Below are 27369 nucleotides of genomic sequence, written 5' to 3' on the forward strand. Positions count from 1 at the left end.
AATGTCTGTTTGGATTTGCTTTTTCTTTGTACCACTCAAAGCAGCTCATTTTATATGATCAGGAACAGTTTGTTTCATTTTTTAGACAATCCAGTTCAAAGATAACAAAGAAGTTCATAAACATAATTTAACTGCTATTATGAGTGAAGAATGTGTTGACTTTTTTTAGTATGCACATTATACAATAATGTAAAATCATTAGTTGTCATTGTTTTTCATGAAATAAAAATTAATTTGTACAACCTTTGACTTTTAGAAATCTCTGTATGTTCATTTAGATTGTTTTTTTGCTATTTTGGATTTACCTCAGAACTTTTTCCCACCTCTGAATATTCACTAATTGTCAGATGAAAAATATTCATCGTATATTCTTTAGATTCCAATACACACACTGATTTTGGAATTTATCTTTTAATATCTTATTTAATTGTTCTGTTTGTAAGCAACAACTTTACATTTTGATGGATACTACAGACACAGACTAAATATGTTCATGCAGCTTCTACTGGTCTAAATTCACAGAATTTAGTAAATACAATTTCTGATCCTTGCTTAAGCCTAAAATCAGCAAATATTTCTTTCAGACTGTTTGATAACAAATGCTTTTGCATATAAATTTTCTTCCCACCTCCTCTAATAGACCTGCAGTCTTCTATTCATGGGCAAATTCAACTGAGTTCTTCACTCTGACGAAATCTCATTACTCTTTTGTTCACAGCCTCTGGAATCTTCTTGCTACATTTATTCTTTGGTAGCGCCAGTAAGCCATTTTCTGGCTTTTATTTTCTAGCTGCTTTTGCCTTTTCAAGATACCAAATTCCTTAATCAGTTCTAGTATAGTCCAACTTTTAGGTGATAACATCAAAATCTGTGTTTTTTCCAGGATGTTTTGACATTTGAACCCTTCCTTCAGTTCTTTTATCAGCAGTCTATGATCTTTTGGATAAGAGTCTCTAGCAGCAGCAATGTTCTGTGCAAACGCTTCTTGAGTTTCACACTTGCATAACTTGTGGCATCCCTCACTGACATCCATTGAAATTTCAGGAGAGAGATCCCAGTAGCAGTTAGACTTGTGTTGAGGGATTCCACTGGGTTTACTTTGTCTGATTCATCTCCTGACTGTAAGGAAGTAGTTTTTTGCTTAAAATTGTTTTCAACATGCTGGGCACATTTTCTGACCTGATTTAACATTGCTCTTTGTTATAGCTTTTAAGTGATCAGTAGTTGCCAAAGTCCATAAGCCCTTTTTCAAGAAATTATTCTTTGCACCAAAAGAATTACGACAGAATTTCAGTAGATGTTCACACTTATCCAAAAGCAATGCTTTGCGATGAAAACATATTTGGACAATTGCAGCAAGACATAATTCGCTTCTTTTATTAAGTAATGGTTGCTGCTGTACTGAAAATTCTTTTATTTCTTTGAAACATTTTTAAAATGCAAATGTTGTCAGCAAACCCAACACTACACTGCATTAAAATATTGCTTAATTTTATCAGTTTCAGTCCCTGTTTCTTCCGTGACTGTATTACTTTCATAAAATAAAAAACAACCACTTTCAGTCGAACCATGATTTTATTTCAATGCACGATGCATTTTGAACCCTATCTTCAGGTATTTTGGCAGTGTACATAGATTATTTCTCAAATTTAGGTTAATACTGGTCCTGGTACATCTCATTTGGTAAACACAAGTCAAAATAAGTCAAAGAATTTCACATGCGAAGATGCTGCTGTGCTGTAAAACGAGAAGGGTATATACGAGGGTTGCCCAGAAAGTGATGCACCACTTTTTTTTTCTTCAACTATTCTGTATTGAAGAGAATGAGAATATCACACATGAAAGACTGGTGTTTTATGTACACACCCTATTTTTCGATGTAAGCTCCATCCCGCTCTGTGGCCTTCCTCGAGCGCAAAACAAGGACATGTATTCCCTGTCGGTACCAATCCATGTCCTGCCGGAGGAGCGGTTGCTTCTCTGTGTGAATTACCTCCTCATCATCCTCAAAATGTCTTCCACAAAAGGCATCCTTTAATGGCCCAAACAAGTGAAGTCCGAGGGAGCTAGGTCAGGTGTGACAGCCATGGATGGTCTCCCTGAGTGCTGCAAATTATGGAGCTCTGCGGAACCACCTTCTGATGACCCCACCCTCTGTGCCCAGCAACTAACTGTACTTCTGTCAACAACAGATGCTCGATAGATTTTGCACAAGCGTTTGTGAATATTCCCCACAGTTTCTATCCCTGCAGTGGAAAGCTCAATGGCAGCACATTGCTTGTAAGATGCATCAGCTACAGATGCCATTTTGAAACTGTCCTGCAGCTATGCTACCTGTCAGAAGTGTCGGAAACATGGTGCACTCACTCAGGAGACCTCAAATAATACATATGTAATGTTTCGCGTTCGTAGCATTGTTTTCGGCTGGGGGGGGGGGGGGGGGGAGGAATGTGGTGCATTACTTTCTAGGCAACCCTCGTATGTAAATAAATATGTTTATTGATACTGTGCTTCAAAAACCATGTATCCACCACTGGAAACTGTAAGTTATTTTGTGATACATATTAGTTTTGTAAACTTACATTCACAATTTGTCCACTTTGTAATATATTTTTGTAATCTTATCAGAACCAGAATTAACCTAAATCTGGAAAAAATCAATGTAGACTGTCAAAGCATCTGAAGATGAGCCCCCAGGACTGAAAATGCATCATGGGTTGAAATAAAATCATGAAATCATGATTGTGACTGAGGGTGGTTGTTCTGTATTTTATTAAAATCTACATCTTGATTCTAACTTCTACTTGACTTTGTTTTCAGCTCTAAGAGCACTTGATATTTTCACATGAATAAAATTGTATGTTCATAGATGCTGGAAAGTGATGTGGTGAATTTTAAACTAGCCCAGCAGCTACCTAAATGAACAGGCAGAGATTTCTAAAAGTCAGAAGTTGAACAAATTAATTTTTAATTTGAGAAAAACAAAGACAACTAATGGCAGCTTTAGCAGGTTTTATATCATTTTCAAATGTGCATATTCAAAAAGCCACTACATTCTTCACTTGTAGTAGCAGTCAAAGCATGTTTGTGAACTTCTTTATTATCTGTAGATGGATTTATCTCAAAAATGAAAGAAATTTTTCCTGGTGAAACAAAATGAGATCTTTTCAAAGATGCAAAGAAAAATCAAATCCGAATTCACACTTCTGAGATAGAGCCTTCTGATAATCAGACAAAAATTGATGAATAAATCTGGTGAAACAACTGTAATCTTGGATAACCTACTAATTATTTGAATCATCAAGAAGCCACTTTCACAGCCTTATGACACACAGATTGGTACAAGTGTAGAAAATGTCAGCATTGGGAAGTCATTCTATTGTAAGATACAAACTGCCAAACATAATCCATATACTTTTATTTTCACAAATCCGTCTTGATCACATAGATTTCTTTACACTTTATGACTGATTTCGGCTTATCGCCATCTTCAGATCTGTTCTAAATATAAATATTAACAGCTGAGACCTTTCATAAAGTGTAAATAAATCTAAATATAAATATTTATATTTACAACAGACCTGAAGATGGCGATAATCTGAAACCGGTCATAAAGTGTCAAGAAATCTATTTGATCAAAATGGACTTGTGAAAATAAAAGTGCTAAAAATAAAATGACGGTGGACTCATACACAGACTTCATGTCTTCAATTGATCAATAATCCATATATGTCACAACAAGATTTATGAGCTACTTTGACAACAAGCTGTAATAAATCTTCTGTATACTGAGCATACAGTCAGCAACTAGGGTTCTGTACCCAAAACTTTGAGCAGATAGATGAAATACGCTCTTCAATTTATCAATTCCTGTATCTCCACCTGTTTGTTTCTGTAAATTTCTATAAGTTAATATGGAATTAATGTGAAGAAGTTCATAACTTAAATGATGAATATTGATCTTAAATGTATTGACATTGAAGGTCTTTGATGTTAATACGAGTTAAAGTTCATCCTGGATATGTGTACCTTCTAATTTCTTTCCAATTTTTTTTTAATTATTCAAGTGGCATTTATTAATCAGTTTCCATTATTTATCCACCCACCTATATGCCACTATTCACTTTCCAAAAACATAGCTAGTAGTCCCACTTACCAGGCTGCAACTTGATGTGGATGCTTTAAGCTCTGTATCTACATCCTGTAAAACTTTCGTTAAAAATGGAGAGGGTCAAATGGGGACCTTGTTTAAATTTAGGCCACTTGATATGGAATGATCCTAATGTGAAAAAATGCTAATTTGCAATGTGGTTTGGACTTCACATTAAACTGTAAGTCTCCCTGTAATTTTTTAAGCCAGCAAGTTCAAAGGTTGGAATATAGCCACTTCTAATAAAACCATTAAAGATTGGGCATATTAATTTTTATTTTACAAAGAACATAGAGAACTAGTGACTGATTTAACACATTTTACATTATTTCCTAATGTGCATAATAAAATGCAACACAAAAATTTCAACCCAGCTCCCAGGTTGAGGACAGCTAAATCACACAATTACAAATTATGGTACCAAATAAGGCAAAATTTAGGAACTCCTTGCAACTCGGTAAAATTGCAAAAATCATCTATCATGTTACATGAAGAAATGGAAGAAAGGAATAGTTGTGAAAAATAATGTAAGATGACTGACTTATTTTTTGGTGTAATTACTGGAGTTCCAAATGCCAATCTAGCCATCCAAATTTAGTTTAATGTGGAATGTTCACACATTCTCATAGAAAACTAATGGTGAGGTTTTTCATGAAGTCAGATAGTTATTTTTCTGCCAAACATAAGAATCAGAGTTAGAGCTCAGTCTCAAGTGAACAGGCGTGCTGAAAAGTAATGTCTCTGAATTTTTATATGAAAACTCTGGAAGCTTTTTAAATGAAACATATTAATAACATTCTACATCCTTACTCTTCATCTCTACATATTTATTTTTCAACATAGTCGCGCTGGCTACACACACATTTCTCGCAACGAGAGACCAGTTTGTTGATACCGTCACTGTAGAATGTTTCACTTTTTTGACAAAGCCACAACCTCACCTCTGCTTGCACCGCTTTATCACTATCAAAGTGAAGTCCTCAGAGGTGTTTTTCAAGGTTTGGAAACAGATGAAAATTGGATTGGGGCAAGTCAGGACTCTACGGAGGATGATCCATGAGAGAGAACTCAAAGCAGTGGGTTGTTGCAGACATCACAACGCTCGTGTGTGGATTGGTTGCTGAAGGGGAGAGTGCTCCATGTGTGGATGAACTCTTCAAATTCTTGCTTTCAGTTTTCTGAGGGTCACTCTAGTTACACACTACAATTTGGGAACTGCTAGCAGCCGGGGGTTGCAGCCTGCATCAGCAAAGTGAGAAAGTCGACCGAGTAATATACATGACGTGTAATACCTCAACCAATATCAAGAATAGAATAAAAAATTCGGAGATATTACTTTTCAGCACTTCTTCTTATACCATCAAAACATTTAAGAAGACAGTACTTCTTTCATCGATATGAAGTTCAATGAATTTTTCCTGAAATATGCCATTTACTGCAGAATACTTTTACATACAGCTACAATAAGCCCATTGGATTTATTTTCAGGCACGTTTATTTATTTAGTATGACATAAGTTGCAGAAGTGTATGCCAGTAAAATAATGTTTGTGGACTGAGCTTCAGCAAGTAGTTGCTACCGTACTCTGTATTGACCTTAACATGCTTGTATACTTTTACTGCATGTTCACTTGCTTTTTGCTGCATTTACTATTAAATTTGCATACTTACCCACTGTATGCAAGCTATCTTCATACTGTTTCACTTATTTCTTTCTTTACCATCTTTGCTTACACACCCGCCTCAACTATTTGACATCTCCCTCTATTAATTTCCCTCTTCGGTCCCCCCCCCCCCCCCCCACACACACACACACACACACACACACACACACACACACACACATACACATTTTGTGCCCATCCTCTCATCTTCCTCCTTCTTCTCGAGTTCACTTACTATTGCGCGCCTTGCTCTTACCACTACTCAAAGTTTACAGTGTGACTGTTTACATTCATTAATTAGGTAACCCTCTTGTTGCCACTACAAATGAAGTTAAAGAATTTCAGTGCATTCCACTTATTCATTTCTCAAAATCATATATCATTCTGCATTTCTTGGCTGATTAATTGGATTGATAACAATAAGACAGGTCTCTAATTAGAGATCATTTATGTATCTTCACTTTAAAGCAAAGTTATTGTCAACCTGGAAGTTGATTAATGCACAATAGTGCTTTTACATGTATAGACACAGTGAAGGAGATATGCTTTTGACCTGCTGCAAAACTACAGCTTAACATGTAATCTTGGCAAAAGTGTGACTTAATTTTGTCTTATATACAGAGCATTACTAGAGGTGAAATACAGATTAAGTGCCAGAAAAATACTAGGAGCAGCTGAGGATTGTTTGTACCTAAGCTACACTGGTTTGTGATTTGACACTTCAGCTTTGCAGTCTCCAAGCTACACATACACATCTTTTATTGATGCATAGCTAACAGTGAGTCATTCATTTGTGGCCCTGCGGTGCAGGATAGCCATACGGTCTGAGACGCCTTGTCACGGTGTGTGTTGTCCTTAGTGTAAGTTAGTTTAATTAATGTGTAAGCCTAGGGATCGATGACCTCAGCAGTTTGGTCACATAGCGCCTTACCACAAATTCCCAAATTTGTGATCCCTCCACAGTGATAGTGCTTTTTTTCTCCTGTCCAGTGTAATATAAAAGCAACTCTCTTGTGACCACAAAGCACTAGATAGGTATAGACTCATTTGAAAGTGACGCACACCAGTTAACGGCATCCTGCTGGTATGCCTGTCCTTGCTAGCCGATACTTCTGTTCTAGTGTGTACTGAAAGAATGTGTTGACATTATACAATAAAAAATGCAATGCCTGAAAATGTGTAGGAGGTAGTTATAATATTTTTATCATCATTGGGGAAAAATAAAGTAATTCTTGATTTGTTTGCAGATAACATTCCTGCATTCCTGATACGCATTGAAATCCCCGGGCTGCAGTATTGTAGTTTGTGGTTAGAGGTGCCCGTACAAAATGGTACAACCTATCTGATACTTCATTTTTGGCAGTGTCAGAAATGCTATAGCTGTGTCAGAAATGCTATACCTATGTCAGAAATGATATAGTTGTGTCAGCCCTATCAAGACAGCTAAAGAAGTCATCTGGATTGGTGTGTCATAGCTGCCAGTAACAAATTACTACACTGACTCTGTGAAATCCAGTTTTCTTTCTCATTCGTGAGACCTAGAAAGCAGCAGATAATGAAGTTCAGGCTGATACCTTGCTTCTTGACATTCATAAATCCTGTGTATCAGTTCCTTATATGTGAATATAGCATATCTGAGCAGATATGGATTGAGTATTTTCTAGACAACAGAACTCAGTATCCATGGTCTAGTCACATTAATGTGACCACCTGTCAAAAGCCTGAATAATCACTTTTCGCAGTGTGGATGTGCAGGTAGAGAGTCAGTGAGGTTCTGGAAGGTAGAGGAGGGATGTGGACCAGCTGTGCTGGGTCTTTCAGTTGAAGATCTGTGGTGTAAACAGCCCAGCCAGGATGGTCCCACAGATTCTCTGTCAGTTTAAATCCAGGGAGTCTGGTGATCAGGGAAGTACGATAAACTCATCCTGGTGCTCTTTGAACCAGGTACGTACACTGTGAGCTGTGTGACAGGTTGCGTTTTCCTGCTAATAAATGACATTGTGCTGAGGAAAAACAAACTGCATGTAGAGGGACACGGTCCCTAGGGATACATGCATACTTCATCCACTGTGCCTTCCATAATGACGAAATTGCCGAGGGAATACCACAAAAAAACATTCACAAGACCGTAATGATCCCTCTCTGGCCCTGATCCATACAACAATTGTTGCAGGATATATGCCAATGGCCGTCTGTCGGAACATAAAGCACGATTCATCTGAGAAGACCACTCAGTGGATGTCCAGTTGCTGTAATGGCGAGCAAATTCCACCCTTTGTCACTTTTGAACAATAGTCAGCACGGATGCAGGAACCGTGTACCTGTTATGGATTACCATACTCTGCAATGTTAGCATAATAGTCATTGAGAAGACGGTGTTGGTAGCCCCTTGTTTCATCCAGATGGTCAGTTACACATCTATTTTTCTGTGTAGATCTCCACTGCTGTTGTTCAGCCCTGTCATCAATGACCCATGATGCACCACAATTGCCTCGGCACTGGTTTAGTGTAGTGCCACTTTGTCATATGTGGAATACTTTAACCAAGGTGACAAGCAAACAGTTTACAGACATAGCCATTTCGGAAATGCTTCCACTCTTGGTTCGAAAGCCAGTGATCGTGCCATTTTGGATGTAATATAAATTGCTCCATTTCCACATTACGACGATGACTGCACATTTTTCATTGCTTTTTTGCAAGTATAGGAGGAAGTGCCATGAACAGTGTACTGTAAATCCTTATCAGTGGGGTGTGAGCATTGGGGGTGAGAGGCCCTTTAAGAGTCACTTTTTTTTCACTTTTTCTTGAATAACTCAGAAACTGTCGCTTCTAGTGAAAATGATTTCCAATAAAACTTCCTACAAAAAATGCTCTATTCATTTTTTCCCCCCCTCAGACTTATAGTTTCCACATTGCAGAGGATGCAAAATCGCAATTATCAAAAATAGGTTTAATGATATAAAATTAATGTTTGTTGTTAAATGGGTTGAGACCAAATAATAAATTTATGTACCACATATAAGTGCAGTAGAGTTGTATTAAGGGATAAATTGTGATCTGCGGGTATACAAGGAGGAAGAGTGAAAATGGAGGGAAGAAGAATGAAGTAAGGCAAGTGGCCATCCAGTCTTTTTCATAGATCCGCAAATTGAAGAGTGAACAAGCAATTCTCCACTTCCTCTAATGCATTTCATCACAATGCGCAACTACAGTGTGTTTCAGAAAGTTATACTGACCTTTCTGCAGCGTGCATTATGAATCACTGATGATGCAGTGCACAGAGATGTTTGGGAGGCTGAAGTGTACAGAATACATTAACATTACATGGAATGCAGATATGAGTTACTGACAACACTAGGATAGGAAACACATGTACACAGAATCTGTTTTTAATCTTTGTACTCTGTTATAAGCTGCCAGAGGAAAAAATTGATTCTTAATGCTGTGCAATTGGTGTAGTGTTCTTCTGGGTAAGGTAATTTCTTCCACTGTGAGTGCTGCTCTCTTTTCAGTTTACATGCAACCGATACCTCCCTAGCATTTCCTGCGTAATTCTCTTACGTGAGTCGACAAAATAACTTCATTTAGCTAGTGAACAGAGTGCCATTTCTTCTAGAAAACGTGGAATTCTCAGGGAATTATATTTTACCTGGAAAAATCAGGGAAATCTCAGGGGAGTCTGTGTTTTTAACCATACATTGAATTTTAATTTTAATGTGTTTTATAAATGACAAATTTCCAAATACTTAGCATTTCAAAGTATGTTAATTAAATGAACTTTTTCATCATAAGTTATTGCTGTTTAAAAACTGCAGTTAAACTGCTATTTATGGGTAGTACATCTCAGCTGAAAGGAAGGTAGCCCCCCCCACCCCACCCTGCTCACCGTTAATTTACCAGGATCTTCTTGAAACCATCTTCCTCCTCACATCTGGAATTCTCGGGGATCTTTTTCCCTGGGGGAATTATTTTCAGTTAATAAATGAGTAATTATTTGCAGTTGTTAAGTGAGCTATTGTATAAAAACGCTCAGTAGCTGGAGCTGTGAGCTATCTAGTACACTGCTGTGCTGCAAATAAATACAAGCATGGATTCAGGGAATTCTTGTAAATTTTGTGCAGCCATGGCTGGAAAGTGGTAATTAAGGGACCAATTGGCACATCAGCTGTCGGGCATGAGTGATGTTGATAATTAGCAAACAATTTTGCGAGGCAGGTTAACGACACCACTGAAAGTCTAGAAGACATGGCCCAGCAGGCACCGTGTACAAGTGTGAAGTAATCAGGACAGCACAAGCCATTGTCGTGCTGTGAAGAACTAGTACATTGCATTTGCAGCAGAGCCTAATTACTTGTGTGTAGGGGCTGAAGTGGGCTGAGCAAAGCTGACATTGTAGTTATTAAAGAGCATTCCACTTGTCCTCTCCAGAGAAACTACATCAAAAGCATAGGGGAAAGACGGTGCACAACCAAGCCGAAGGCTCAAATCAGGCAGTGATGTCGCCATTCCATCCTCATCTAGAACCGGAGAGAATGACGATTGTTGAAGTCGCTGGTCAATCATGATGACTTCCTGGTGATGAATATCGTCAGCCAACCGGAATGCAGAAGCTACCTTCAACTTCTGCTGCAGGGATGCGTCTTAGCTGTGGTGCGGCAGACCGTACCTTGGAGCTGCATCGGCGTGAAGAGCGAGAGGGCTCCTGGCCTCCACTGTCTGGGTAACTTCGTCCACCAGACTGCCAATTGCCATTTGCAGGGGCAGGGCCGAGGCATGAACAAGCGGCCTCCTGGCTGCAGAGGTGTCTGCAAATGCTGACTGAGCTGCTCTGGGCATACAGCCGGAGCTGCTAAGGCTCACGACAATGATGGTGGATGGCTGTTTCCACAGCGACGGTGGACAGTGGCCATTTAGCCATGACAGGAGTAGAAGCACTACTTCTGCAAGACTGGGTGACTGGATGTCGATGCTGCAGATTCCAGCTTTGGCTTTGGCACTGACCCACAGACGCACGCTGCACGGCACCTTCACCAAGGTCAGCAAAAGGCTGGCTGTGTACCTTCAGTACAATAAAGTTAATGATACACTTGACACAGTTTCTATGCACGCTTCTCTCCCAAACCGCACCTCTTGGTCGTTCTGACATATTACAACCCCTGAGCTCAGGAGGATGTAACAATTTGGTGTCAGGAAGTAGTTTATCCCTTTCCAACACAATACGTTGTATTGGAAAGTGGTTATCCACATCTAATACTAAGTTTTGGTGAGAGTTGGTTTTAGTGAGTGGTGAATGAGGCACTTGATGTAGGTTGGGTGGTACCAGCTCAGCACAATGCAGTGTGGTGAGTAAATTTTATTTATATTATTTTTGATGTTTGCTGTCATTGTCAGAGTTATTTTTGTGAGCTATGGTACAAGGTGTTTAGAGTTACTTTTGTGAAGCCACAGGAACCTGTGGACTTAAAAACATTGTTTAGAGGTAATGGTGGACATGATAATTTAGTGCAAGTGAGTTGTTCATTTTGCTATTTTTCTGGGCACGGGTTGCCATGTAGCTGCTGTTTGTCCTGTATGTAGGCATACTAGTCATGTGTCTAGTAGTTGTATTGCAGGTATGTGGGCTTTATAGTGTTAAATGGGAGTTTTTTTTAAATCAGTTGAATTAAAGTGGGTGTAGAGTACGAAAAGTGGTGGAAACGCTAGCTACTACCTCAGATGCAGTTGCTGCTTTAACTCGGCAAGTGCAAGTGTTAATAGAGCATGAAAGAGAGAAATTTTGAAATTAATCATGAGTTAGAGGCTCGTTAAAGAGAGTCACGTTCAGTCATAATGAGAGTCACGAGTGCGACCAGTAAATCTGGATTGAGAGTGCCTTCTGTTTCATATGACGTAGTGGTCACACTGATTAATCCCTTGTGAGGCAAGGTAATGGAGGACATGACAGGTTTCATTAAGGATGTTAGGGATGCTGTGGAAGCACATGGGTAGTCAGATGAAGTTACTGTATGTTGCTAATATACATTTGTGGTATACCCACTGAAATATCACAGCAGGTATGGATGGAGGACCAGAGGACTTACATTCGTTCTTAGGATCACAACACTACGTGGATATGGACACAACACAGAGAGTGGACCACTGCGTGTTCGCTTCTGAAGTCAGTTATCATAGATGTAATCAGGAGGGGCATGTAAGGAAGCAATGTAAGCAGCTAGAGTGCTTTGCATGTGGCATAGGGGGCCAATGGGCATTTGAGTGTAGAGGTAGGAGTGCTGGAATGCACTGGCAAGGGAAGCAGCCATTAAACACAACCATCGGAAGACTGTAACACGACACAAGTTGTGCTCAGACGGATGTAGCTTAGTGGGTGGCAGGAAACAGATTTTTGGTGAACACAGGTGTGAGTGTGTCTGTTATCAGTAAGTATCTCATGGGAAAGAGGAGAGTGGGGCCACCATAGTAGAGGTTATGTGGGGCTGGCAGTAATAGGGGGGAATCATTGGGTACGTCAGTACTGCAGTTTTCTGTTGGGAAAACTAAGTTCAGCAAACACATGGAGGCACTGCCGTGTATAGGTGAAGGTTATTCAGTGACTCAGGCTAGACTTTCTTGACAAACATCATGCTAAGATTGATCTTTTGCAACGCCCCATGAAACTCAGTGGGACTTTGTTTCGACTGGGGGAAACCGTAGCAACTGAGACAATGGTGCAAGGTTCACCTATCATAGGGTTGAGACCAACTAAACTGTGGACTGATGACCATAGATGTTAAGTCCCATAGTGCTCAGAGCCATTTGAACCAACTAAACTGTGTATGTGTTCAGTAAAGATCGATCAGTAGGATAAAATACCAGCAGGGATGGGAAAGATAGTGTAGGTTTCAGTGGATACCAGTTCGTGAAGGGAAACATCATATGTGGTTGAACCACTCTTAAGCAATAAAAAGTTGGATAGTTCGTGTTGTTTTGTCTGCAAGAGTTTTGCCCATTTAAGTGACATTAATGGGGAACAGATGATTCCAGTTAATGTGGATAACTTGGCAGATGGGAGGTGACTCTGTCAAAGGGTGCAATAACATCCACTGTGGAAGTCATGGAAGATGAGGTCTTCAATAGGTTGAGCTTAGAGGAAAGCCACAAGCAAACCATCGATACAGAATTGTTACCAGGGAAAGTAGGTCATTTGAAGGGCAGTGATCGAATGGCTTTGGAGAACTTTTTGTTGCGGTTTAGTGATTTATTTTGTGCGAACAAGGTGTTACCAGCAAACCCACAGATGCATCGTCACATACTGACTGGGGACAGTGCAGCACAGCAATGTATAGTAAGCCATACCATTTAGCAAAGCAGCTGCAACCATTGGTAGAAGAATTTATTGAGCAGCAGTCACGGGATGGGATCATAGAACTGAGGGATAGTCCCTGGAGCACAAATATTGTCATTGTGCCAAAGGAGTCGGCAGATGGGACATGAAAATACAGATTTTGCTGTGACTAAACACCCACACTATTTTGGATGCTTATACAATTGTAAACATCTCATAAACTTTGTATAACCTGGGTCAGTATTGGTTCTTTACAGCTATGGATCTCAGGAGCAGATACCGGCGTTTAAAGCTGGTTCTTCAAACTTTATTAATAGACTTTCTCGGGACAGTTCACATCTGTCTTCTGTAGTCCGCCGTTTCAGTTCCTTCAGTATCTCTGTGACCCTCACCAATGGATGAAACGAACCTGTGACCATTCATGCTACCCTTCTCTGTATATGTTAGTCCTGTCTGTAACAGGTCACACACACTTGAGCAATACTCTTGGATCGGTTGCACGAGTGATTTGTAAGTCTTTTATAGACTGGTTGCACTTTACCAGTATTCTACAAATAAACCGAAGTCTACTATATGCTTTATCCACAACTGAACTTATGTGATAATTCCATTTCATATCTTTACAGAGTTTTTGCACCCAGGTATTTGTTTGGGTTGGTGAGTCCAACAGTGAGTCATTGATATTGTAGTCATAGGATACTGTTTATATTTTTTTTTTTTTTTTTGAAGTGCAAAACTTTACATTTTTGAACATTTAGAATAAGTTGCCAATCTCTGTACTACTTTGATATCTTATCAAGATCTGACTGAATATTTATGCAGCTACTTTCATATAGTATTTCATTATAGATAACTGCATCATCTGCAAAAAGCCTGATTTTACTATTAATACTGTCTGCATGGTCATTAATATACAACATTAACAGCAAGGGTCCGAACACTCTTTGCTGAGGCACACTCAAAGTTACTTCTACATCTGCCAATGACTCCCCATCCAAGATAACATGCTGTGTCCTCCCTACCAAAAAGTTCTCAGTCCAGTCACAAATTTCACTTTTCACTTGATGCACCATATGATCATACTTCTGACAATAAGCGTAGGTGTGGTACTGAGTTAAATGCTTTTTGGAAATCAAGAAACACTACATCTACCTGGTTGCCTTGATACAAAGTATGTCATGTGAGCAAAGTGTGAGTTGGTTTCGCAGGATCTATGCTTATGAAAACTATGCTGGTTACCATTCAGATCATTCTGTTCATGATATCTCATTATGTTTTAGCTCCGATTATGTTCTAAAATTCTACAACAAATCGATGTCAAGGGTATTGGAAGGTAGTTTTGTGGATCACTTCTACTACCCTTCTTGTTGAGGGGTGTGACCTGTGCCTTTTTCCAAGAACTGGGCATTTTTTGTTTGAGGGATCAAAAACCCATGCCCAGTTCTTGAAAAAGGCACAGATCCCACCCATCTACAAGAAGGGTAGTAGAAGTTTACATCTCATCAGGACTTTATCATTACAAACACATGCTATGTGGACTAAAGAATGTACCGGCAACTTTTGAGCAGTTGTTGGATGGGGTACTGAGAGGATTAAAGCCAAAAACTTGTTTGGTCTATCTCGATGACATAATTTTCTATTCAGAAGCTTTACCATTGTGTGTAAGATGGTTGGAGGATGTCTCTAGCAGACTACAATTGGCACGTCTGACATGAAGTGTGGACAAGTGCCATTTTGTGCAAATTCAGGTAAACTATCTAGGGCATGTGATTTCCGAGTGTGGTGTACAGACTGATCCTTGTCTCACAGATACAGTTCAAAATTGGCCAGGAATGCCAGGAGGCATTTGAAAAATTGAAAGAAATATTAGTTTCAGTTACAGTATTTGTTTTTCCAGATTTCGAGAAAGAGTTTATCCTTTCAAGTGATGCTTCAAATGAAGCAACCAGTTGTGTTTTGGGAGAGACGGTAGATAGTCAGGAACACCAGTAGCTTACACTTCAAGGCAGTTAAACAAGGCGGAGCACAACTATGGAGAAGAAGATGTTGGCAGCCATATATGGTATTACGTATTTTCAGTGTTATCCGTACGGTAAGAAGTTAGGGCCATGACAGACCATGCCTCTTTGAAATGGTTGTTTGGTTTGAAAGATCCGTCTAGTAGATTACCTTGGTGGGCACTTAAGCTTAGTAAATTCAAGTAGGAAATCTGTAAGCCAGAGAGATCACAAACAAATGCAGATTCGTTAAGCTGCGGGGTATCGATGTTAAGTATGCTAGGGAAGAGCGTTGAAGAGTGGCAGCGGGCACAGGCAAGGAATAAGGATTGCCAGGCATTTAAATCGTAGCCATATTTCGTTACGCATGAGGGTTTGTTGTGCAGAATAACGAGGTGTAGACCACATTTGGTGGTTCCAGAGGGTTTTCGGAAGGCAGTTTCGCAGCAAGTTCACAACCATATGTTGTCAGGTCGTAGTGGGCGACATGCAGCAGACAGATACGCAGCATAGCAGTTTCAGTGGAGGAACAGGAAGTGTGACATGGAGCAGTATGTTAAGAACTGTGTTCCACGTGTGCGTGGCCGACATTATGCACCAGAAAATCCATTTTTCATGTTAGGGTTAGATGAACTTGGCCATTTAATAAAACACCTCCAGGAAATAGGTACATTCTCATGATCATCCATCATTTTTCTCAATTTTTGGCTATAGTACTGATGCTGCATCATTAGGCTAGTGTTATAGTGCAGGCATTAGTAAACAACTAGATATTAAAGTTTGGGGGACCTGAGATCATAATTACGGCCCAGTGTACAAATTTTGTCTCAGATTTAATGAAACTACTATGCCACTTGTTGTGTATATGGAAGTTATGGACAAATCTGTTTCATCCACAGACCAGTGGGAAAATGGAACAAGTGCACAAGAGAATTGCAAAGATGTTCAGCTATTACATAGGTTCCAGGCACGACGATTGGGACACCTATTTACCTTATGTACAGTGTGCTCATAATTCGAAGATTCATACAGCAACAGGCTTGTTGCTATTCGAGGTGGTGTACAGCAGGAAAATGCTATCTCTCTTTGATGTTTTGGTTCCTAAATTAGGACTGGATGGTGAGACAGAACAATTGGGAAATGTGCAAAAGGCAAACATGAAGGTCCTAGAATGCCAGGAACAACCGAACAGACACATGGGCAAATTGCCACAATACCATGTGGAGCAACGGGTAATGGTCCCTAGTCTCTATATATCAAAGGGTAAAAAAAAGAAATTTTTAACGGAATACCAGGAACCATACCAGATCATGGAAATGACTACACCAGTCAACTATAAAGATACAGGTCGCCATAAAATATCTGTTATACGAGTCATTCACATAAAATCATTTAAAGGAATGGTAGAGGTGATACCAGAGTAACTGGTGACCAACTTGGAGATGAAAGTTATTAAGGATAATATGAAGGAACCTGGAATTGGTGAGCAACGTAAGGTGCATTGGGTGCCGTTTAGGTTAATGTTGCAAGGTTGCGTAAGTAAGTTGTTTAATTGTAATTTTCTTTTCTTTTTCCTTTTTCTCTCTTTTTTTAGTGTGTGTCATGGAATATATATTTTTGTTGCCATAGGGATATTTGCAAGGTTGCGTAAGTAAGTTGTTTAATTGTAATTTTCTTTTCTTTTTCCTTTTTCTCTCTTTTTTTAGTGTGTGTCATGGAATATATATTTTTGTTGCCATAGGGATATTTGTCCCCCCCCCCCCCTCGAGTTGTTACTTTTTCATGTCATTATTACTTTTTCTTTATGGATTGTGCGTACGAGGTAAGTTTGTGATTTGTCCGGGTGGCAAGTATGGACTGATATGCAGACATGTGAAGTGAATTAGTTTCTGAGGAAAATAAATGGATTGACTTGTGGGAAGAGGCTTCTACCGGCCCAAACATACTTCCAGAGCACAGGTACACATTGGTTAAACTCTGTAGTCACTCCGAAAACTGTATGGTTTAATTCCTAAGAAGAAGGCATTCCATTAGGGTTGAAAAACCTCAAGCTTCAGGGAAGCAATTAGTTTTAAGTTCTTAATTGGTGTATATAGATAATCTGGAGTATGTGGTAGTAGTAAAGTGTGAGTGTAAGTCCTGTACAATAAATTCAGGAGATTGCCCTCAGTATGTAAATTATTAGAGTTAAGGTAGTTGAGTGGTAGCCCGATGTTACAGATTCGGGATGAATCTTCTCAGAAAGGAGGAGGTATGCTGTGCCACTAATAAGTACCCGGCATGGATTTGGGAAATTCTTGTAAATTTTGCACGTCTATGGCTGGAAGGTAGTAGCTAAGGGGCTGATTGGCACATCGAATGGCAGGCATAGGCAATATTGATATTTAGCAAATGAATCTGTGAGGCAGGTTTACGACACCACTCGCAGGCAAGAAGGCACAGCCTGATGGGCACTACATACAGGTGTCAAGTAATCAGGGCAGCACAGCCCACTGATGTGCTGTGAAGACCTCATACATTGCAGTTACAATAGCACGTGGTTACCTGTGTATGGGGGCTGAATCGGGATGAGGAAAGCTGACATTGTAATTATTTAAGAGCCTCCACCTGTCAGAGGATAGGGGAAAGGCACATAAATGAGCCCAGAGGCTCAAATCAGGCAGCCATGTAGCCATTCTGTCTGTGTCTAGAACCAGAGAGAATGACAATTGTTTAAGTTACAGGCCAACCACGATGACCTTGGAGTTGCACCAGCGTGAGTAGCGAGAGAGCTGCTGGCCTCCGCTCTCTGGGCGACATTGTCTGGTGAACTAAAAGCTGCCATCAGCAGGGACGGGACTGTGACATGAACTCGCGGCCTCCCAGGTGCAGAACTGCCTGTGGCCACTGACTGAGCTGCCCTGGGTGGATGACTGGAGCTACTAAGGCTCACTACAACAATGGCAGATAGCTGTTTCCCTTCAGCACTCTACACTAGGTCCATGAGTTGGACTTGAGGGAGCAGTCACCTATGTTGCGGGCTATCAGTGTTGCGAACATGCGTGGCCGCCACTTAGCTGTGGCGTGAGTATGAATCGTGCACCTTGAAGGATGAATGACTGAATGCCAACAGTGCAGATTCTGGCATTGGTATTGGCATTGATCCATGTACCCATATATGCATGCTGCATGGCATCTTCACTGAGATCAGCAAAAAGCTGACTGCGTACCTCCAATGCAATAAAGTTAATGACTCATTTGTTGGTGTTTCTCTGCAAGCTTCAGCGTGAGCCACCCTCCTTTCCAAAACAATACCTCTTGGTCTTTCTGACATATTACAACCCCAGAGCTCAAAGAGGGGTAGGGGGGTTGTAACAACGCTGTAGTCTGCTCCGAGTGTAACATGCTGTTAATATGTATTCGACCGTGTCAGTTTTCATTGTGTCTGCTATCAGTAGCTGGAATACTTTCCACAGCTTGAGGTGTATCAAATACATTATACTGGCCTCAGCGCTCTCAACATCTGAAGAGGCCCTGGTGCTTAAACTGACTCTGTCTGCAATAGAAGTAGGTCCCTTACGTGTTCATGGGTTCAGATAATGCAACATACTTCAAACAATGCATTACAGCAGATTACAATTTTAGGCTTGAGTATGATCGGTCCCTTTCCATCAGACATATTCACATCCACCTTGCCAAATGTACACGAACTGTGGGTGTCTTGTAAGTGGCTCCACTCAGTGAAGCACCTCTACAATTGCCTGCAGTTCCTTAATGGAAGAGATTTGAGCAGTCTATCAGTAACATAATTAGTGGCGAGAGAAGTACAGTATTCTTCTGATCATTCTTTAACACACCGTCAATTGACTACACAGCGTTGAACTGCTTTACAATATGCTGTCAATGATAGATAGTTGCAAGATGCTACATACGCCAATCCATTCCCTTTCCCACCGACACTACTTAGGTCACTGACAACATTACACTTAAGAATGAAAAAATTATGAGCTGTTGTTTATAGGAACATATTTTACATAAATGTTCACTTAACAACTGCAAATAAGTACTCTTTTAATAAATTGAAAACAATATAAATTCATCACAAATGCTTTCCCTCAATAGCGGTACAGGCTGCGGACAGAATGAAATGTAGCACCAGGGTTCAACACCAGGGCCTCCCACCTGGAGACACCCAATCAGCCTCCCTCAGTAGAGGACGGAGTGGCCCAGTAGTCCTAAATGATCATGTCCCTCCCTTGAAAAAAATTAAGCAGTTGGGCTTAAATTACACTAAAGACATACAGTAATTCCATCAAAGCTGTTATTTAAAAATGATCTTAACATTTGTCACATGACCTGTGTGCATTATTTCCTTAATAGTGATAAATGTGTTTCTTTATTTACAGGTTGTTGTTTAGGCAGCACATGTTTGTAGTAGCACAGGTGAAACTGTTTGAAAGCCATCACAATGCAGTCACTGTAACTTCCAAATGTAACCATTTATTGTCACTAATGCACATCTTACAAGAAGTACCACGTCAAGCATTACTGGCTGACTTACCAAAGGTAATTTTTAAATCAGAAAACCTCTCTCTCTCTCTCTCTCTCTCTCTCTCTCTCTCTCTCTCTCTCTCTCTCTACCTCTGCCTCTACCTCTCTCTACACTTCTACCTCTACCTCTCTATCTATCTCTATCTCTGATGACTGAGTTTTTAAAGCACAGTAAACTGTGGCTTTCCCACTATGCACTCTGGAAGAACCAATATTTTTCCCATGCTGTGAATAATCAGGGTACTCCAGAAGTATTCTTAAGATTTCCAAGCCAGATTGTGTAATAGAGAGACATATGGAGTTTTGAAGACAATCTCACAATCATAGATGGAAGCAGATCACTCCAAACAAGGCTCATATTTTGGCTGGAGGGCTGAACACTAGCATTATTTGGTATTTTCGAAGTAGTCTGCCAATTTTGGATGGAACATTGCCAGTAAACAGTATGAAAGTGGTCTTCTTATTTTCTTCTACTTCAGGGTTTTCGTCTTCCATGGCACTCTTGGGGTTCCTGCTTTGTAGGACTGTCCGAATCTGTTGGCTGGTGTACCCATTTTCACAGAAGACAGACTCCAGGTGTTGCGGCTCTGCCTTCAGACTTTGTTCATCTGAAATAGTGTACGTCCTGTGTATAAACGCGTTCAGCAAGCTATTCTTATGCGAGGGATGGTGGGCAGCCAGAGACGTGTAGGATATAAATCTGTATGAGTTTGCATGCGGTAAACACTGTGGGCCAGTGAGCCATCAGGCCTGCGCCCAACTAGAACATCAAGGGACAGAAGTTTGCCACCTTTTTTCTGTTTCCACTGTAAATTTGATGTTTCTAAGAACTCCCGTACTTTTTCGGGACCATGTGGCCAAATGACAAACATATCATTGACATAATGGAAAAAACAGACACACTTTAGTTTGCAGTTTCCAGTGCTCTCTCTTTGAAGTGCTCCATAAACATATTTGCTACAACTGGCAAGAGAGGGTTGCCCATTGCTACATCATCAGTCTGCTCTTAGAACTGTCCATTGAAAACAAAGTAAGTTGGTATTAGGACATGTCTGAAAAGCTGTGTCAGCTCTGAGCAAAACACCTCGATGATTAATTCTATGGAGTCTTCTAAGAGAACTCAGGTGAACAGTGAGACAACATCAAACCTTGCCATGAATCAGACTTCTGCAGCCTCAGCTTCTTCAGCTGACCTATGAAATCTCCCAAGATCCGTATGTGGTGTGTAAACTTACTGACATAAGGGCTCAGTATGCCAGCCAGGTGCATTTTGCCGGAGGGTATGTTGGTGCCCCAATGTACACTCTGGCGAAGCATCTGACAGGGTCACATCAATTGTCGCATGCTAAATTATTTAATATCTCAACTTCTTCCTTATATTATTATCTGAAATAAAACAATGGAAAGTCCAGGATGGAATAATAATTTCTTTGTAAAATGTATAGTAAGACACCTCATTTGTTATCCTTAAGGAGTAAGAGAGAAATCACTTTGGAAGAAATTTTGCCCTGTATAATCAGAAAGAAGTACGCCATAATCCCCTACATGAATGGTGTGTCAGACAAAATAGCATATGCCTTCTGCATGACTAAGGTTTATAGTACTTTACATAATCACAGTAAGATGAATTCATGTCTTTTGCATAATATACATAATGTGTCTGAGTACTATCCCTATGAGTTGTACCAATGTGTACAAAATTTTATAGCATTAGAGATGATACTGAATATGTTTATTTGTATTAATGTGTAACTGGCATCTGTGTGCTAAGGTTGTTTAACACATTCAAAACAACCAGGTGTTTCACAAATAATGGCTGACCTTTAGAAGTGTCTTATCAGTGTCTCTTACATCAAATGCTTCATCTCCCCTTATGAAAAGAAATCCATAGGAGAGAGGTAAGGAGAATGTGGTAGTTACAGTATTGCCACACCCCTCCAAGTACGGTAATTAAGGAAAACATTATTTAAATATTCTCTGACATCAAGAGCTAAGTGTGATGGAGCCCTGTCGTGCTGGAATCGTAGTGGTTGCCTGACTGCTAGTGGAACATTCTGTATTATTTCTTGTAGTGCTTCATGGAGAAATATATGGTAATTTCCTCCTTTGAGCATGTTAGGCAGATGATAGAGCCCAATTAAAAGGTTTGAACAATACCAGCCCACATGTTTATGGTAAATCTCCATTGATGTTGGAACACACGAGTTGCCATAGGATTTTCCAACTCCTAGGCATGGCTATTGTGGCTGTTAAATATTCCTACCCTTATGAAGGCAGCCTCATTAGTAAGCAAAACACCTATTTGGAAGTCAGGAAAGTTTACAGCTTGGTATAGGTACCACTTGCAGAATTCCAAGAACTGGGGAAAGTCATCACCTGATAGGTCTCATACCTACTGATATGTGAATGGATAGGTACATACACATCTCTTGAAAGACTTTACAAACATTGACATTAGAGAAATTCAGTTCCATAGCTATGGACTGTGTGCTGAGGTTGTCCTCAGTTTGCTGCACCACAGTTTCCTGAAACTGAACAGTTTGCGGAATGTGAGCTCTATCTGTTTCCATTCAGTTTCTTCTTAGGGATATTGTTTCATGAAGATGATCATCAACTCACTGAAATGTGAAATGACTGTGTAACCTTCTCCTTGGAAATGATTCATCACACAGATACCTTGCTGCTCAGCTGTTGCATCATCCCTCTCCATAAATGAGATGCATATCGGCCAACTTGGTTAGAGCATAATCAGTCATCAGGGTAATGCGAACATCAAGAGGAACTTTCATGTAAACATTACATAACAATAATAATGTAATTGTTTATCCATGAGTGTGGACACTACTAGCAGTGATGATAACTTACCCTTCCTAGCAGTGATATGTAATTTTTTTGCAAATCAGATTTTAATGTCAACATGTAGCAATTAAAACAATAGTGAACATTGGCCTAAGGGAAGTCGAGCATCAAACCCTTCAAGGACCCATAGCAGGTAAATGGTGCATCTGTGATACCTGTGTCAAATGATGAAATAGTTCCTGTTTATCTCCTCTAACAACTCTACAAATTTATATACATATATATAAAAAACAGAGATGCTGTGACTTACCAGACGGGAAAGTGCTGGTAGATAGACACAATAAAAACACACACACACACACACACACACACAAATTTCTGCCTCGACTGACATCTCTGCCCGACCTCTTTGCATTTACATATGTCTGCCTGTGTCTGTATGTGTGCAGATGGATATGTGTGCGTGTGCCAGTGTATACCTGTCCTTTTTTTCCCCCTAAGGTAAGTCTTTCCGCTTCCAGGATTGGAATGACTCCTTACCCTCTCTCTTAAAACCCACATTCTTTCATCTTTCCCTCTCCTTCCCTCTTTCCTGATGAAGCAACGTAGGGTTGCAAAAGTCTGAAATTTGTTTGTGTGTTTTTTATTGTGTCTATCTACCAGCACTTTCCCGTTTGGTAAGTCACAGCATCTTTGTTTTGTATATACATTTTCCCTCTATTATATTCATATCATTAATTTATATACTCAGTTTTTTTAGACTCTGAATGGGATCAGATCTACATCTACATGGCTACTCTGCAATTTTGGGTTCGTAGAACTACTTTCAGACTATTTCTCAACCGTTCCACTCCCAAATGGCACATGGGAAAAATTTACACACAAATGCAGTTGTTGTGAATCATGTTGTGTTGGCCAGTGAGAACAGAGTGTGAATGTTTTTATGCTGGCCACATAGGACAGAGATGTAACATAAGATATAGGGAACATGTTAATTTGAGTGAAAATAACTTGTCTTCTTTCAATTTGCACTTCTGCAACAAGGATTATGTTGTTAGTAGTATAAAGGATGTCAGTACCATCCTTCATAATTTGGGAAGTGTAGGTTCATGAATGTATTAAATGAATTTGAAATTGGAAAGTGTAGGTGCATGAATGTATTAAAGGAATTTGAAATATACAGACACTCTCAGAGACAGCCACACAATATATTGAAAGACCAAACTTAAAGTAACATTAGAAGGTTTATTGACAACTTTAAAGAAATTGTCAGTAAGGTTTACTACTGATATTGTGCCGAGGACTATTGTATTCCTTCCTATTAAACTCCTTGGAAGGAAGAGGGCGGGAGTGGTAGGGGGGGGGGGGGGGGAGATAATCATAGAGTTCCCCTTTCTACGCTATATTTCAATTGACTTTATTAGATGATTTTAACTTATTTATACATATAACGAGACAGCGACTACGGTACATATTTTTCTTCTGGGAATGTGATGATTGTACAATTTTTTTGTTTTATGTGTAATAAAAATACATTATTATGTATTTTATATTTGTGACTGTTATGATCATCCTGAGGACAATGTTGTACAGTTCATTCTTTCCATCACTTTGGAGTTCTTGTTTTTTATAGAAGTCTCACAGAACAAAGCAGTAACACTTGTTCAGGTGTAATACGTATGAATCCACGTTTGTCTAAGTAAACCACCAATTGTTTTAATTCTAATGTGTTATTTTTCATAAAAAGTCTAGTGTAGTTTGCTCTTTTTGCAAATGTGTTGTGTCATCCAGACATAATAATATGTTCATTCTGGCACCTTTTAAAATCGTATCCCACAGATGGAACAGTCTCCCCCCCCCCCGGGACCTGGAAGTCTTAAGTTATGTGTGACAAAAGCTGTGAAGTTTTTGCAAAGATGATATTTCCTTGTAATGTTAATATTGCAGAAATTTCTATCCTGTAACACACACAATGGAAACTCCTGCTTGAAATATCAAAAACATAAGGAAAAGTATAGACTGCCACCCACCATAAAGATGGAACATTGAGTTTCAGGCAGAAGCAATGAAAAAACTATTATGATTTAGCTTTCAGCCAAAGCCTTCTTCAGAAAAGAAAACGCTTACACATTCATTCACACGAGCAAGTATACCTTGCACACAAGACCACCATCTCTGCAGCTCAGATCAGACTGCAGCTGTTATGTTGAATGAAATCAGCAATCTGGAGGGAAGGGGAAGAGAGCAGGGTCAGGTGGGTGAAAAAGAAGAGTGATGTCTGGTGGAGTGTGCAGGAACTAGATGGAGGCTTCAACACTACTAATCACAGCGTCAGGAGGCTGTGGGACAGGGAGGAGGATGGGGGAATAGAAAAGGAGAGGATCAGGAAGGGGAAAGACTGGTGAGTGCATTGCCAGAGGATGGCCCTCAGTGAGGTTGAGGGGATGTGAATAGGAGGAGGTGATAGAACAGAAGAGGTGGAAACTGTTGAGTGCAGTATGTGGGAACTACAGGTTGAGACGGCGATAATTTCAGAAGTGGAGAATGTATTGTAAGGATAACTCCCACCTGCACATTCCAGAAAAGGTCGTGAAAGGGAAGATCCAGCGTTTGAAATCAAGCCTATTGTGTTCAGTTGCATGATGTGCCACAGGTTTGTCTACTTTACTGTTAGTCACAGTTTGGTGGTGGCCATTCGTCCTGGTGGACATATCATTGGTAGTCCTACCAATATAAAAAGCTGTAAAATTATTGCAGCTCAGCTGGTGTAGGACATGGCTGGTTTCATAGGCGGCTCAGCCTCAGACGGGGTAGGATAATCGGAATAGGAAGTGCTGGGTGGGTGCTTTGGGCAGGTCTTGCACCTGGATCTTCCACAAGGACATGATGCCTGTGGCAAGGGATTGGGATTGGGAATGGCATAGGATGTTTTAAGGTTAGGTGGGAGATGGAACACCACTTTAGGAGGGGTAGGAAGGATCTTAATTATGACGACCCTCATCTCAGGACATGATGATAGGTAATCAAAGCCCTTACAAAGGCTTATCTTATTCCATCATAAACAGGGCCACTTGTGTAACCAGCCATGTCAAACACCAGCTGTGCTGCAATCATTACACAGCTTTTTGTATTGGTATGACCAGCTGTCCGCCAGGATGAACAACCACTGCCAAACTGTGGCTAAGAGCAAAGTAGACCATCCTATGGCACAACAAGCAGTTGAACACGGTATGCTTGATTTCAATGGCTGCTTCGTAACCTGGGCCTTCTGGATCCTCCCCTCCACCACCAGATTTTCTGAACTGCACAGATGGGAATGATCCTTACAACATGTTCTCCATGTCCAAAATTGTCCTGGCCTCAGCCTACAGTAACCTGTTGTCTCCACATCCTTCACCCAACAGTTTCCACCCTCTTTCAATGCACCCACCAATTTTTTCCCTTCCGTGCTCCTTCGCCGCCCCCCCCCCCCCCCCCCCCCCCAACTTCCTGACACTGGGACTGACAATCTTCATGCCTCCATCCAGTCCCTGTAGGCTCCATTAGAGAGACCTCTTCCGCCCCCCCCCCCCCCCCCCCCCCCCAACTGGTACTTCGCTATCCCTCCATCCCCAAGCCCTCCCCTTGGTCACCAGATTACTGCTTTTGTTCATCAAGTTTGAATGAGGCGTGCTTGCTTGTGTGTAAATGACAACAGCCTTTTCATTGTGCTTGACTGTCAACTTTACAGCGAGTAGCGCAGTCTCTCCTTTCCTTATGTTGACGATGTAAAGTAACACATTTATCTGTACTATCAATGAAATATTTACTGTCTTCATTTTATTTATTTTGCTTTGGGCAGGTACCTCAGTCATGCTCCACTCGGCATTGTGTCCCTCTTTGTGTAATTTGCACACCGCTGACTATCTTAACTGTTGCTTGTCAACATTTGCTTACACCTTTCATTGCCTTCTCCATTGGCACTGTCACCGCTTTCTCATTCTCATTGTCAATAAAATTAAAGACATTAACAGCAAGTCATCATGGCTTCACACAAAGGTATTTTCTGCAATCATTTTTTATGATCTCTTTCCTTGCTCACATTGAGGTAATAACACAAGTTATTTTGAATTTATACATTACTGTATGTTGTCATGTGTCCAGTTTAGTTCCTGCTATGGCTGGGTTACCACTTCGTCTTGTTGGATAATAATATGTTATAATGTAATATATTTTTCAGTAATGACTGCAAATTTGCTTTCCTAACTTTGTGTAGGCTGATTGTTTTGATACATTCTCTTGTGGGTAACACAATTTTCTTTCATTATTGCCAATGACATAGGTATTGTAGTACCTCTAGGTAGTTCATGACAGAATATCCCTTTTCCTGTTGTGCGAGTGTGAATGTTACTTAGAGTAACATGTAGTAGAGTAGAGAAAATGACAGAATCATTCTTTACAGTTGTGATAAGCTTTATCTCTGTTCATGCCTACTAGATACTTCAGATTGTGTGACTATTAGTGAATTCTAAGAAAACACTCTAAATTCATTCTCATATTTCTTCTTCAAGGATCTGCACAAATACATGCCATATTTCATAGAACAGATTAGGTATTTTTTTTATATATATATATATTTCAAAAATGCAGATATTAAATATAATTTTAAATCCATCTTATGAATTTAGGTTACGATAAGACATTTCTTAATTTATCGAATGAAAAATTTACTTTCAACTTTACAGGTAATTCCATTACTTGTGGAATCTCTCAGTCAGCAGAATTTGACACTGTTGCTCTCCGCCTTGGGAACCCTTTGTACTTTGCTTGAAGAAAGAGAGAAGGATATTATTGACTATTTGAACACATTTGTTACTAAATTCTTACTGTTAAGTCAGTTTGAGCAATCGATGGTAAGTACAGTTTT

At 40.0% G+C, this 27369-nt stretch overlaps 1 protein-coding gene across 1 annotated transcript in view; it reads left to right on the forward strand.

The window, feature by feature from the left end:
* The window catches only part of LOC124804190 (MMS19 nucleotide excision repair protein homolog), a 228194-nt gene that overhangs the window by 194006 nt on the left and 6819 nt on the right, over positions 1-27369 (forward strand). Inside the window, exons 16-17 of the mRNA XM_047264733.1 lie at positions 19520-19679; positions 27188-27355. Coding sequence (XP_047120689.1) covers positions 19520-19679; positions 27188-27355 — 328 coding nt within the window. The remainder of the gene's footprint in view (positions 1-19519; positions 19680-27187; positions 27356-27369) is intronic.

This window comes from Schistocerca piceifrons, chromosome 1 (assembly GCF_021461385.2).
Source record: "Schistocerca piceifrons isolate TAMUIC-IGC-003096 chromosome 1, iqSchPice1.1, whole genome shotgun sequence".
Lineage (NCBI taxonomy): Eukaryota > Metazoa > Arthropoda > Insecta > Orthoptera > Acrididae > Schistocerca > Schistocerca piceifrons.